Source organism: Phascolarctos cinereus, unplaced genomic scaffold, assembly GCF_003287225.1.
Source record: "Phascolarctos cinereus isolate Bilbo 61053 unplaced genomic scaffold, phaCin_HiC Scaffold_2;HRSCAF=192, whole genome shotgun sequence".
Classification (NCBI taxonomy): domain Eukaryota; kingdom Metazoa; phylum Chordata; class Mammalia; order Diprotodontia; family Phascolarctidae; genus Phascolarctos; species Phascolarctos cinereus.
In genome coordinates, this window is record NW_027555625.1 from 265,945,475 (window position 1) to 265,960,079 (window position 14,605).

Below are 14,605 nucleotides of genomic sequence, written 5' to 3' on the forward strand. Positions count from 1 at the left end.
CCTCTCAGGGCCTCACTTTCCTCAGCTGGACAGTAGAAAAACCAGTAAGGTCTGCCTTTATTTCTGCCTCACTGGTGAAATTCAAATGAGATACAGGGAGGTATTTTTTTACATATGAAATTCAGTACAGATATGGCAGCTGAGTCAGGGCTATGACATCAGTAGGCTTTTGGCCAGGGGGCCTTCTGTCCATACAGGGGATACTGTTACATACTGAGCACTTCAACATGGTAGTTCTTCACAGCCTCCCCAACTTCATTAGTGACCACACAGGTGTATCGGCCAGCATCCTGCTCCTGGGCATTGAGGATCTGCAATCCATGGGTACCTGCTTGGGGTTCAGAAGTCAAGAGTCACCACAGAGCTCCCCTAAGGGCCTCTTCCTGGGAGCCCCTGCCCACCCACTGGGGAAGGGGGCCCTTAAAGGCAAGGTCTAGCTGTCCCCAGCTGGGACAGTGCTAATTCACACTAGCAGAGTACTGTATAGCAGAATTTTGTATTTAGAGGCCTAGGATCTGGGCTTGGATCTGGGCTCTGCAGCTTACTACCTACGTAACCCTGACTCAACTACTTCATCTCTCTGGACCTCAGTTTCCTCAATTATGAAATAAAGGGGTTGTTCTAACTGGACCAAGCTTCCTTCTAGCAGCCCTGTGACTGCAGTATGGGGAAGGCTAAGCGAGTTAGCTTTTGTGGGCAGGGACTAGAACTTGGAAAAAAAAAATCCCTTCACTAGGAGTCAGAAGGTTTAGATTTGAGTTCTAACTTCAACATTTCCTAGCTGTGTGACTGCGGGCAAGTCGTTTAAGCTCTCTGGGCCTCAATTTTCTCTTCATAAAATGGGAACAATAATTCTTGAGCTAAGTACCTCACAAGGCTATTGTGAAGAAGGTACTTTGGAAATCTTAAAAAGGGGGAAATTGTTTTTCAATCTCTCACACAGTTGTCGGGAAGATTCCTCCTGCCAGAGAAATGTTGTACATCTTCTCTTATCCTGCCTTTCCCCACCCTTACCACACTCCAATCAGCTATTGAGAATTATTATTTTTTTATCAACAGTCTGCTAGACCAGTTTACTGGGGATTTCCATCCTCCCTCCCAGGGTGAAAGGGTAGGGAAAGTAGCTGAAGGTGAAACAGCAAACCCATCTTCTTCTCTGGGCCTTGTTGTTGTTTAGACAAGGTGCCATGCCCTCTTGACCCACCTCCTCATGTTCCTTTGAATCTCTGGGTTGTTGACTGAGTACCTAACCTTCTGACTATCCTTGCACTAATCTATAGAATTGAAGATCTTCCCAGATAAGGACCATCTGTGTGGACTTTGAGATATCTGCCTTGCTCTGTCCTCCAGTATCTATCCCCTCTCTATTTCTATTTGTTTACCTTGCTTCTGACTCTTTGGTTGACCTGACTGCCTTCCCATGTTTCTAGCATGTCCCGCTTCCCTGGTCCCAGGTCCTGACTCAGGCCTCTCGGCCTGGCATCAACATGGTATGAATCAGGCCTTCAGTTTCACTCTAAGAGAAGTCATCGGGGTAGCTAGGTGGCACTAGGCCTAAAGTCAGGAAGATCTGAGTTCAGATCTGACCTCAGACATTTAATGGCTATGTGTTCCTAGACAAATCACTGAACCTCCATTTTCCTCCATTTCATCTATAAAATGGGAGTAATAATAATAGCACCTATCTACCAGAGTTGTTGTTAGGGGGAAAAATGAGATAACATTTGTAAAAATGTTCAGTAAACTTAAAGTGCTGTACACTATTATTATTTTTTATTTTAACAGTGCCAACATGCTCCAAACCAGTGTCCGGTGGTGACAACGTCAGTCCCAGCTTATAAATCAGGGCTCTATTCCTACCTCCAAAAGTGGAGAGATAAGGTTCTGGGGGACCACCTGTTACCATAATTCATCCCAGCTTAGGCACACCTGGATCAACTGCCCCTACCCCAATCCCTTGCACCCCAGAAGCCATCACCTGGGAGCAGCTGGGTATTTCCTGAGGCTTGAAATGGAGCCCCGTCCTTCATCCAGGTAATAGTAGGGGAGGGGAATGCGAGGGTCTCACAGATCAGGGAGATGGGGTTATTGATAGTCACGGTCACTTCTTCATCTGGACTGTCCTCAGTTACTCCCAAGATTGTGGGGACCACTGTAGGTAAGAAAAGCTTGTGAAATATGGCTGGGGCAGGTGGTGCCCCAGGAACCCAAGTCTAAACACATGAGTCGGGGTAGCTAGGTGGCACAATGGATAGAGCACCAGCCCTGGATTCAGGAAGACCTGAGCTCAGATCTGGCCTCAGACATTTGACACTTACTAGCTGTGTGACCCTGGGCAAGTCACTTCACCCCATTGCCTCGCCAAAAAAAAAAAAAGACATGGGTGGCTCTCAGAGCTGAGGTTGATGAGGCTTTTTTAGATGACCCGAGAACAACACTCCAACTCTCAGAGTAGGAAGGAGCATCAGAGGCCATCTAGCTCAGCCCATGCCTGAAGAAATAGACCATGTACAACAGGGCATGTTAACCTGAACTTTTCTGCTAACATTTTGTTTTTCATATTTCAATAGAATCTACTTCCTTTATAATCCTATGTATTTTCTTTTATACGTTTAAAAATATTATTCTGAAAAGGGGTCCATAGGTTTCCCCAGACTGCCCCAAGGGGTCCAGGACACAAAAAAGGTGAAGAATCCCTACTCTGCAACATTACTGATAAGTGGTCATCCAGCCCTTGGCTTGAAGGCTTCAACTGAGAGGAAGCCCACTTACTTGTCTTTGTGTGTCCTGTAGTGTTTTATGCATAGTTCATGTTCAGGAAGTTCTGACTGATTAAAATATCCTATTTCCCCCTGATAATCACCATCAAGCTATCTTTTGCTAGGCAGACTCTCTCTGGGACCCCTTTTCTCTTGCCTTTCTGTACCTTCTTTTTTGGGCTCTCCTCAGCTACCATGGGTTGGTTCAATCACCATCTCTGTACAGCTAAGTCCCACATCTTTACGTACAGACCGAACCTCTCTGCCAACTGACATCTACCTGCTGGACAGGTCTTCCTGAAAGTCCTACAGATACTTCTTTTCCATCGTCCTAATCACCCAGGTTCTCAAGCTGGGAATCATTCTCAACTCTTCATTCTGTCTCCCTACATCATCTAATCAGTCACCAAGTCTCATCAATTCTACCTCCACAGCATCTGTCCTCTTTTCTCCACTCCCATGGCCACCATCATGTTCAGGCTCTCATCACCCCTCAACTAAACTATTGCAATAGCCTCCTAACTGGTCTCAATCTTCTCCTATTGACCAACAACCTTTGGCAGAAATGCCAAAATAGTGTTCCTAAAAGCTTGGGTCTGACCATGTCATTCCTCTACTTCAAGAAGCTTTATGCCTCTAAGATAAATCTACAATTTACATATTGGCTTTTAAAGACCCTCCCAATTTGGCTTTAGTTTATTTTTCCAGACGTATTTCCCATTATTCTCTCTTTTATGGACCCTGGGTTCTAGCCAAACTGGCTGTTCTCTGAACTAAACATCCTACCTCAGGAACTTTGCACAGTCCATTCCCCCATGCCACGAAAACACTCTCACCCCATCTCCTCATCTTAGGATCTCCAGATTCCTTAAAGGCTCAGCTCACTTTCTACTTTTAACTTGAAACCTTTCCTGATCCACACAGATATTAGAGCTTTCTCTCTCCCCCTCCTTAAATTACCTTTTATTTACTTATGTCAGTATATATTCAGAGTATCCTCACTCCATCCCCAGCTGAATGTAAGTTCCCTGAAAACAGCGACTGGTTTTGTTTCTGTCTTTGTATCTCCAACCCCTAGCCAGTGCCTTCCACATAGTAGGTTTCTGATAAGTATCAGGCGAATGAATTAATTTCCATCTTATCCATGAATTTATCTAAACACTTTTTGAGCCTGCTTATATAAATTTCCAAACTAAATGTTTTGGGCTAATAACACAGTAGAAAGAGGACTAGAAATAGAGTTAAAGGATCCCAGTTCAAATCCTGACTGCCACCTGTGTGACTTTGGATAAATTAGTTAACCTCTCTGGGCCTCAGTTTCCTCATCTGTAAAATGAGGAGGTTGAACTAGACATCCTTTGAAGTCCCTTCCAGCTGTATATCTACGGTCCTATACCTATGTTTTTTACTCCCTGGTATGTAAATTAGGATAACTTTTCATTTAGACTGAAATGATCTTGTTCAACTGTTGAATGCCTCTCAACAGACCTCAGGGACATGAGTTTGTTCAATTAAATAAGCATCTATTATAGTGCCTACGTGATCCTTACCCTCATGGAGTTACATTCTAATGGAGAGATAAACAGATACAAATAAATTTAACACTCACATTCACCTTTTTAAAAATCCCTTTTCATGATTCCATAGGTCTTAATATGCTTTATGGAGTCCTAGCTGAAGCCTCATGAACCGTTGTGCTAGTTGGATTGTAGAGGACCTGCTGCCCTCCTCAAGGTATCCTCTAAACAACCAATATTTCCAACCGGTTAGTAAAGAGGATGGGTTTGAGAGGCGTCATGGCACTATTTAAAGAGTCCTAGATCGATAGCAGAGAAACTGGGTTCAGATCCACACCTTACCACTGCCTGCATGAGTGACCTAGCCTCTGAGGCCTCAGTTTCTAAATCTGTAAAATGAGGGTGTTGAATTTGATGATCTTCGAGGTCCCTTCTAGTTCTAAATCTGTGATCTCATGTGATCCTGAGTCCCATGGGTCCATGTGGAGCTTGGACTCAGCAAACCCAATCTAAGCAGCTCTAGGGGGTCAAGTCGGTCGTGGGAGGCTTGGGGGATCTCTGTCTGTTGGATCCTGCACCATGGGACCCAGTGTGTGTCACTCACCCAAAACACTAAGCTTGTAGTGCTTGGTCTTCTCTGAGACCGAGTTCGATGCAATGCAAGAGTAGTGGCCAGAGCTGGAGAGGTTGGCCTGGAGTATCTCTAGCATGGACCCATCTGGGGATATACGATAGAGATCTCCTCCAGAGAAGGCGTGGCCATCTTTGAACCATGTGACTGTTGGCCAGGGATGACCTGTCCGTAGGAGAAAGTAAGAGTGAATGACAACATTTCCTTAAAAGTCTTAGTTCAGATTTGTCTGATGGCTCCTGGAATACACACCAGGCTCTAGAACAGTTCTAGGAAGCTTCGAAAGCTACTCCAGAACCTTTTTGCCTCAGGACTTCACATCTAACCCCAAAGGCCTGAACAGTAGGACCAGAAAAGGATGGAGATAATGGACAAAGTGACTGCTTCTCTTCTCCGTAGGGAATAGTATTAGGCCCTCTCCCAGAGAGGAGTGAGTAGAAGTTAGTAGTTGGTTATAAATGGGCAAGTAGTTGATAATGAGGAGTTTGAATGCAAACCTTGGTTTCTTGAGATCCCTCCCTCACCCCCATCCCAGATATTTAACCTCTGTCTTTCCTGCTGCCAGTCACTCCACACAGCGGTTACCTGTGGCATTGCAAGTTAAGGAGGCAGACTGCCCTTCAGGGACGTTCACTTCTTCCTCTGAGTCTTCATTCTCAATTCTGGGAGGAACTGGAAGAAAGAGACAACCACCAGTTTTCTACCAACAGTCTGCATGGTCTAGGTTCCCTGCCCCTGGTCTAGGACACAGGTCAGCAAAACACAATCTTCCAGTGTTTTGATATGACCTAGAAGCTAAGGTGTTTTTTTTTTGTTAGTTTGTTTGTTTTTACATTTTAAATACAGTGCAATTTTATATTTAAAAACGTAAAACCATTCTTAGCTCCCAGGCTATACAAAAATGGGAAATGGGCTGAATTTGACCCCTGGTCCAGGAGAAAGAACCTTAAACTTAGAGTCAATAGTAATAATAATAATAACAATGACAATGACAATAAGGTAGGAACAGTGGCTAGAAATAAAGTAGATGAGCTGGCCTAAGAATCAGGAAGACCTGGGTTCAAGTCCTGCCACTGACACATACTGGTTGTGTGACCCTGGACAAGTCACCTAACCCCTCAGGGCCCCAGGTGACTCTGAAAGACTTTCAGTTGCAGAACAGCTATCAGTCTGCATTGGTGAAGGGAGCTTCTTACACTGATGAAATCACAGGACCAAAAAATAACAACAGCAATAATAATAGCAACATTAATAAATAGCTGACCTGCATAGCCTTTTCAGGTTTACAAAGTGCTTTATATACATTGTCTCATTTGATCCCCACAACAACTTTGTGAGGCAGGTGTGATTGCCCCCATTTGACAGAGGAGGTAGCCAAGACTCAGAGTGCTTAAGACTTCCTTCCATAACACATTGGACTCCAGATCTGGCTCTTCCACTTACTTGGTGTGAGATCAGGGACAAATCACATTGCCTCCTTTCCTCTTGTTTCACAGAATTCCAGAGGTGGAAGGGACCTCAGGGGCCCCATTCTCCAAACCCATTCTTTTCGGGCTTGTCCCAAGGTTATTTGCAGGCTTCGAAGTCATTGATATTTACCCAAGACCTCCACACTGAAGTTCTTTCTTGCTTCCCCAACCATATTACTTGCAAGGCACAAATAGAGGCCGCCATCTTCCTCCTGCACTCGGGTCAGCTTCAGAATCCGGCCACCTAGGGAGGGGAGAAGGAAGAAGGGAATAAATGAACTCAACCTAGCCTCTAAGTTTACCTTTATGTGCCAAGGTGAAAAGCCCCTGCAGCCTAGCTAGCAGAGACTAAGAGAAAGCTAGGCTTGTCCTGAAACAGACCACCAGTCAGGGAAGTCTGTTTAGCTAACAGGAGGGAAACCAGAATGATGAAGAATCAGGAAACCATGTCAGAAGGAACAGTTAAGAGACCTAAGGAAAAGAAGACTTGGTAGAAGGGGCAGAGGGGTGGGAGCGTTACAAAAGAATGATTTTCAAATGTCTAAAGAATTTTCATATGACAGAGAGGATGGAATTATTTTTCAGGTTTCCAGAGAGCAGTACTAGGAGGAATGGGTAAAAGTTACAGGGAAGCAGATTTTGACTCCAGTACAAGGGAAAACTTGCTAATGATAATTAGAGTTGTTCCACAATTACACGGGCTGCCTGGTGAGACTGAGCTTTCTGCTACTTCCTATTCAAGCAGGGGCTGCATGGATGGCCTTGCAAGGGTGCTGGGGTGCTAGAGAAGGCATTCCTGCAAGGGATGGGAGGTTAAACTAGAGAACTTTCAAGGTGTCTTCTAATTCTGAGTGTCTACCATGGGAATAAGGGAATCTAAAACAGGGTGAAGGCATGTGTGTGTCTATTTTTCCCAAAAGGCACTGGTAGAGAGAGGCTTAATGTGACTCAGGAGAGCTGAATCTCACTACAGCATCATTATGTGACTTTAGGGGTATGGACTTACCTATCCAAACCTCTATTCCCCCCCAACACTTGTATGATGGGAAAATCCAGTTGGGAGGATAAACCAGGGTAATTATAGATGGTTACCAAGCCTCTCGGTTGATAGGATCCTAAATTAGGGTAGTTAAGTGACACAGTGGATACAGTGCTGGACTTGAAGTCAGGACCTGAGTTCAAATCTGGCCTCCAACACTTACTAGCTGTGTGACCCTGGACAAGTCACTTAACCCTGTTTGCCTTAGTTTTCTCATCTGTAAAATGAGTTAGAGAAGGAAATGGCAAACCACTGGAGTACCTTTGCCAAGAAAACCCCAAATGGGGGCATGAAGAGTTGGATGCAACTGAAAGGACTGAACAATGACAACATAAATTTAGAGCAGAAAGGGACCTTAGAGGTCATCTGGTCCAAGCCCTCATTTTACCCATGAGGAACAGAAAAGCTGAGTGATTTGTCCAAGTTAACACAGGTGATAAATGGCAGAGCTGGGATTCAAACACAGGTGCCCTGAATCCATACCCAGCTCAGAACTATTGATCTAACAGCTGAAGTTGAACCACACCGGAGGACAAATGGACCAGCTGCCTATGACATCGCTCTATACCTTGCCTCACCTGCCAGGAAGTAAGTGTCCTCCCCAGGACTGATGGGTTCTTCCCCACGGAACCAACGGACCACTGGGGAAGGGTTGCCTGAGGCCTCACAGAGTAGAGTCAGGGTACTGTGCAGGACTGCCGTGACATTGGTCAGTGGGTCAGTGTCCCCAGTGAGTTCTGGGGGGACTAGATATGAAAAACAACTTTATTAATAAATAAGATCTATGTATTTAACATCATCCAAATTTATCTCCTTCCTTTCCCTCCCCACCTCCTCCAACACAGACCCTTTAGTCTGAGAAGCCAAAGGACCATAGGATCATAGTTTTAGAACTGGGAAAGATCCTTACAGGCCATAGAGTAGAACATCCTCATTTGACAGATGAGGAAACTGAGGCCCAGTGAGGTTATCTGACTTGCCTAGAATTACACAGCTGGTGTGTACTTGGGGCAAGGTTTGAACCAGGGTCTTCCTGATACTAAATCCAATCTTGCCCTCAACAAATCATTCCTCCACACCCTTGCTAGATGGAATCTGGGATTAGAGGGACCATGAGGCTGACCCTGGGGCAGCAGTGATCACAAGTCTATGGCTGTAAGTGGGACTGCACTAGTTTCCAGTGCAGTGCCTGGCACATAGTAGGTGCTTAAATAAGTGTTTTCTTCCTTTCTCCTTTCTCTCTTCCCTCCCTCTCTCTTCCTTCCCACCCTCCTTCCTTTCTCCCTTCCTCCTTCCCTCCCTTCCTTCCCTTCTCCCTTCCTTTTCCCCCATCCCTCTTACCTCCCTTCCCTCTCTCCTTCTCTCCTTCCCTTCTTCCCTTCTCCTGAGAGACCTAAGCCAAGATGCTGCCTCAGGCCTTACCTAGCACCGAGAGGTCAAACCTCCTCTCTGCCCGCCCAGCTTCATTCTCAGCCACGCAGGTGTAGCGTCCAGCATGGCCAGCCTGTGCCGACTCCACTTGCAGGGCCCTCCCCCTGGTGCTGAAGGAGCAGGCCATGTTCACTGGCCACAGGCTGGCCATCCTTCTCCCATGTCACCGCTGGTGGTGGCTTCCCTGTAGCATCACATTCCAGGGTGACCTCTCCAGACTGGATCACAGACACCTCCTTAAGGAGGTCGCCGCTGCCTGGGATCTTCGGAGCAACTGAGATTGGAAGGAAGAAGGAGCTGGGAAGGTCATTGAGAAGTTTTCTATGACCTCTGGTCAGAGTCATGGGAAAGGTCAGACCGGTCAGACTCTAGATAGACTCAGTTTAGTTCTGAGCGCTACCGCTCAGGAGGATAGAGAACCTGGAATGAACCGTGGAGGAAATCTTTACATCTAGATTATAGAAATGTCTGCCCAGGCTAATTGAGGCTAGCACTTCTTAGAGGCAACAGGAACTAGACTTCTTAATCTGGGGTCCATGGATTCCCTCTTCCCCCAAGGGAGTCCATCATGGGGTGCATGAACTTAAATGGAAAAAAATTACATCTTTATCTCAATATAATCAGTTTTCTTTGTAACTATGTATTTTGTTTTAGGAATTTAAAAACATTATCTTGAGAATGGACCCAAAGGCTTCCTTAGACTGCCAAAAGGGGTCCCTGACACACACACATAAAATGTTAAGAACTCCTGGATTAGGATGATTTATACTCTTGGGTTTCCAGGATAAAGAGATGTACCTTCAGGCCCCTCAGAAGGAGCAAACAGTACAAAGACTCAAACCCTATAGGTCTCAAGCCGTCAAGCTCTGGGTGGACATCCATGGATGTGGAGGGAGAAAAAGGCAATGATGACCCAACTAGACCTGTCAGTGGGTCCCGTGCCTCCTTAGTATCCAACCTCAACTCACCATACACCTCCAACTGCTGTTCCTGGCTGCTGTTCCCAGCTACGTTGCTGCACTCACAGGTGTAGTTGCCCTCTTGAGAAGGCTGGGCTTTTCCCAGGTACAGCAGCCTCCCCACCACTGAGATGGGTTCTGTGCGGCCCCCATCAGTGGGCAGGAGCCTCCCTGGGTGAGTCGGAGAAGGAAACAGAGCTTTTGGCTTTAGGGCCCTGGTGTATCAGGGTTCCCCATTCCAGGTCTCACCTGCCTCTGCTGTTCTTTCCTAGGCCTCCCTCCCCAGTTGAGGAGCCAAAAAGCCTAGGAAGAAAAGGATGACCCCCACAGTCCAAGTCACAGCAATCCAAGGCCCCTGAGGCATGCAGCCCTAATGAAGCACTCTTTAGAGCCTCAAAAAGAGAGATGACACTGAAAAAAAAGTCTGGACTAGTCCTCTCTGTTCCTAAAAGACAAAGAGTCAGAGGGTGTGGGTTCAAATTCTGATTCTCCTATTTAATATCTGTGTGACTCTGGGCAAATCACTGAGCTTCAGTTTCCTCATCTATCCAGGGGGCTGGACTAGATGACTTCTAAATGCCCTTCCAGCCCTGAATCTAGTAGCATTTGAAAATGATCCCAATAGGTCAGATTCAGAACCTGGGCGAATAGACAGGGCACCTGCTACACACCAAGTGCCCCAGGATGCTCAGACTGAGGGAGGAGTCCCTGCTCTTAAGAAGCTAACGATCATAGTAGGAGGGCCAGACAAACCGGGAGTTGATTATACATCACATAGTGCGGAGGGTATGAAATGACCTGATATTAAGATCGACTTGAATTTTTCCGTGGAAAAGCTCAGAACATGACCTACTCCTGCCATATACTGTCTTAGCCTGACGCTTGTAAGAGCTCCTTGGGCAGCAAGCTGAGGCAGGATGGAGAGGAATGGGAGTGGGGAGGGTTCTGCTGAGCTCAGGAGTGCTGTTTTGCCTAGACGTTGGAGGCCCAATAGAGCAGTTGACCCCCATTTGGGAGAAGAGTTATTTAAACCTTAGAAGGTTATCATCTGTGTTATAATATGTGATAGATATCTACTCACTTACAGTAAAACAGGCCACAGGAATGAGAGGGTAGTCAAAGTGGCTAAGGGTAAATTAGGTGTAAATAGCAATACATCTCTGATCAATCAGGGAAGGCTTCACAGAGAAGTGCTAAACAAGTCTTTGAAGATCAAAAAGAGGGGCAGCTAGGTGGCACAGTGGATAGAACACCGGCCCTGGATTCAGAAGGACCTGAGTTCAAATTCGGCCTCAGACACATAACACTTACTAGCTGTGTGACCCTGGGTAAGTCACTTAATCCCGTTGCCTAGCCTCCCCCCAAAAAAAAAAAATCTAAAAGAAATGAATGGAATAAATACTGACTGAAACAACCAAGATCCTCTGAGGATGAGTTATTACATTTCTCCCTACCCTTACCATTACAGCAAGACCACAGTGGAGTGTGGATATATGGGACTGACTTCCTAGGGAAGGAAAGTCTTACCATCTTTCTTCCAGGTGATTTTGGGGAAGGGGATTCCCCAGCATTCACAGGACAGGCTGACAGGATGGCCCTCAGTCACTGTCAGGGTCTGGGGCTCCCACGAAGAGAATTCTGGGGGAACTGAGCCAAAACAAGGGGAGAAGTTTATGCCCGGGGTCCCTTGGGGGTTGGGTGAGAATGGGGAGAGGCTGGAAAAGAAAGAAGGCAGTGGTCCAACTCACAACCTAGCCAAGGTGAAATTCGCCTAGGATTGTTACCTACATAGGAGAGGGAGGGGAGGGAGGAGGAGCATAACTTCTGACCCCTCAAAAAGACCTCACCCCAGACATTGAGGTTGTAGTGCTTCTCAGAGTGGCCAGCTTTGTTCAGGGCCTCACAGGTATAGCGGCCCACGTCCTGAACCTCGGCTCGTTCCACCTGGCCACAGAGAGAAAGGCGCCACATCATTCCTGAGTCATCCTTAAGAAAAGGCTAATCCAGCCCAGCTGCCTTTTCCCATATCCCAACTTCAAAGCCACCCGAACAAATCTGAATTACTGGGTTTCAATTCAATTGATTGCAATTGCTTTTATAGTCTGTCTTTTATGTCTGCCTATACCAAGTCTGCCTTAGCCTGTGGGCAATGAACAAGGAGGCAGGAGAACTGGGCTTTAATCCCACCTCATACTATGTGACATTATGTGATTCATCCTCTCTGAACCTTAATATCCTGATTTGTAAAATGAGGGGTTCAGGTCAGATGATCTCTCAAGGTCCTTTCTAGTTCTGACATTCTATGGCTTGTGTCCATGCTCTAGGTTCTAAAATTCCTTCAGGCTTTAATGTCTTGTGAGTCCATAATAATAATAGCAACAACAGTAATAAGTAACATATACGGGGCTTCAAGATTTACAAAGTATTTTTCTCACAATCCTATGAGGTAGGCAGCATGATCATTACCATCCTCATTTTATAGATGAGGAACCTGAAGCTCACAGGTGAAGGTATTTGCTCATGGTCACACAGCTGGCAAACATAAGAGCCAAGATCTGATCCAAAGTCTAGTGTTCTTTCTATATACCACACAATCTTCTCTACAGGCAGAGGGCAGTGCCTGTGACTGGCTCTGCCTACAGCCAAGCACAGCCCCACTGAACCAAGGGTTCATTTAATAACATGTCTTTGAGGCCACTCACCTGTAGGAGGGCCCCATCTGGAGAGAGGTGGACTCCTGGCCTGGGATCAAGGGGTTGTCCATCCTTCCTCCAGCTCAGCACAGGAGGGGGCACAGCCTGGCTCAGGCACTCCAGGGTGACTGACTGGTTAACCACAATAGATACATTCTGTTCTTCTCCCAGGATGCTTGGGGGCACTGGAGAGGACAAAGACATGGCATCATCATGGAGACTGACTCTTCCAGAGAGTACACATGACAGGCCTCACCCCTTAATATCCCTTCTCTCAATGCCATTCTCTTCTAGGAAAAGTATTACTTGCTCCTGGGGTGGCTGGAAAGGAAAGGCATAACACAAGACAAGGAAGAAGAGGAGCCCAGTTTTCAGGGGCTCCTGGTAGCATCTAACCTCATAAGACCATCAACAGTTCCCAGGATACTGATAGCTTAACTCCTCTCTTCCCACACCCCATCCCCATCCCAATCATCTCTTCAGGAAGTGAGACTTACTCAAGCCCTCATTCCAAAGACCGCACAGTCCCAGTGCCCTCCCCTCCATCCTCAAAGACACTTGAAACTCACAATGGACCTGCAGGGTAACATCCCTCCGGTCTTCCCCGACGGCATTCACTGCCACACAGGAATATGTCCCTGAATCTGTGGCCCTGGAGCTCGCCAGGGTGAGGACATGGCCCCCAGGGAAGATCTGCCCTCCAAAAGAAATCAGTATTAGCCACAGCTACCCACTCACTCAGGAAGATGAAATTGCCAAGTTTAGACACAAGATGGCAAAGTTACTCTTCACATAGATCTTTCCTGGTCTCCCTCCTAGCTCTGCCTAACAACTGAGACATTATCTGAGAGACTGGAAGGTTCCCTGAAAACACACAGCACTGTTGGCAAACCTACATCCACACCTCCCTCTCTCTGCTCTTAAATGACAACCACTTGCCAGCAGGTGATTATCTTGAGCCCAAGATAAGTCCCTCACTCAAAAAATCTCAATGTCTCCTCCGTCCCCTCTGTCACTCCCTATATAACCTCGGGCAAGTCCTTTAAAGCCTCTAGATCTTATTTTCCTCATCTGTAAAAGGAAGGGGTTTGACTTGAGATCACTTCTAGTCCTCAGTTTTTGATTCTGTGATCCAGAATCCCAGAGTTTGAGAATTAGAAGGTGCTTCAGTGGTTATCTACTACAACCTAGACACAAAAGGAAACTCTACTATAGCAGACGCAGCAAGTGGTCATCCAGTATCTGCTTGAAGACCTCTAAGGGGAGGTCTTCGCCTCTAAAGTTTTCTGTCCCATATTCCTTAGCAAACCACAGGATGCCTTAAGTCCACCTCCCTCGCTCCCTAGAAATGAAGATCCCACTGGCTTGGTGTCACCTGTCTGAGAGGGAGGGGTATCTCCAGCTGTGAGCTGTGAGACCTGAACTCTTTGTCCCAAAGGCACTGACCTGGAGGCCAGAGGTCCCTGTGGCCGATACAGGGTTGCCATCTTTCAGCCACATCAGTGTAGGGTTGGGGGCTCCAGTGGCATTACACATCAGCCTCACTGGCTCATTCAAGAGAACGGGACCTGGGAGACTGGGAGCCAGTGTGATTCGAGGAGGCACTGCAAAGGAAAGGACACAGACTGAGCTCCTTACAATGGGGGTGGGGGGTAGAGGCCAGAGGAGAAGGGGGAAAGCCCTGGGCCCGTGTGTGAAGAACCTGCTGTTGAATGGATACAGAAGCATACCGCTAATCTGCCCTACCTCCACTGAAAGGCAGAATGATGAAGAGGAGACACCGTTCAACTCCAGAAGACCTGGGTTCAAATCTTGCCTTAGATACTCACTAGCTGTAAGTCATTTAATCTTCCTATATCTCAGTTTCCTTACCTATAAAATTAGGAAGTTGAATTTGACAACTTCTTCCATCTCTAAATCTGTACCCTGTGATCTCTGTGACTTTGCTTGTGCTATTTCCTATGCTTAAGGTATCCTCCCTCATTCTATTTATTTACTGAAATTCTTTTTTTTTTTCTTTTTGCTGGGCAATGGGGTTAAGCGACTTGCCCAGGGTCACACAGCTAGTAAGCGTTATGTGCCTGAGGCTGGATTTGAACTCAGGTCC

General features: G+C 46.5%; 1 protein-coding gene across 1 annotated transcript in view; it reads right to left on the reverse strand.

Moving 5' to 3' along the window:
• HMCN2 (hemicentin 2) overlaps positions 1-14,605 on the reverse strand; it is a 174,661-nt gene that overhangs the window by 61,374 nt on the left and 98,682 nt on the right. The window contains 14 exon segments of the mRNA XM_078149996.1: positions 215-328; positions 1,979-2,152; positions 4,881-5,072; positions 5,493-5,579; positions 6,507-6,620; positions 7,994-8,161; positions 8,838-8,952; positions 8,954-9,120; positions 9,815-9,976; positions 11,333-11,452; positions 11,653-11,749; positions 12,508-12,683; positions 13,068-13,191; positions 13,945-14,102. Of these exon segments, the coding sequence (XP_078006122.1) occupies positions 215-328; positions 1,979-2,152; positions 4,881-5,072; positions 5,493-5,579; positions 6,507-6,620; positions 7,994-8,161; positions 8,838-8,952; positions 8,954-9,120; positions 9,815-9,976; positions 11,333-11,452; positions 11,653-11,749; positions 12,508-12,683; positions 13,068-13,191; positions 13,945-14,102 (1,968 nt within the window).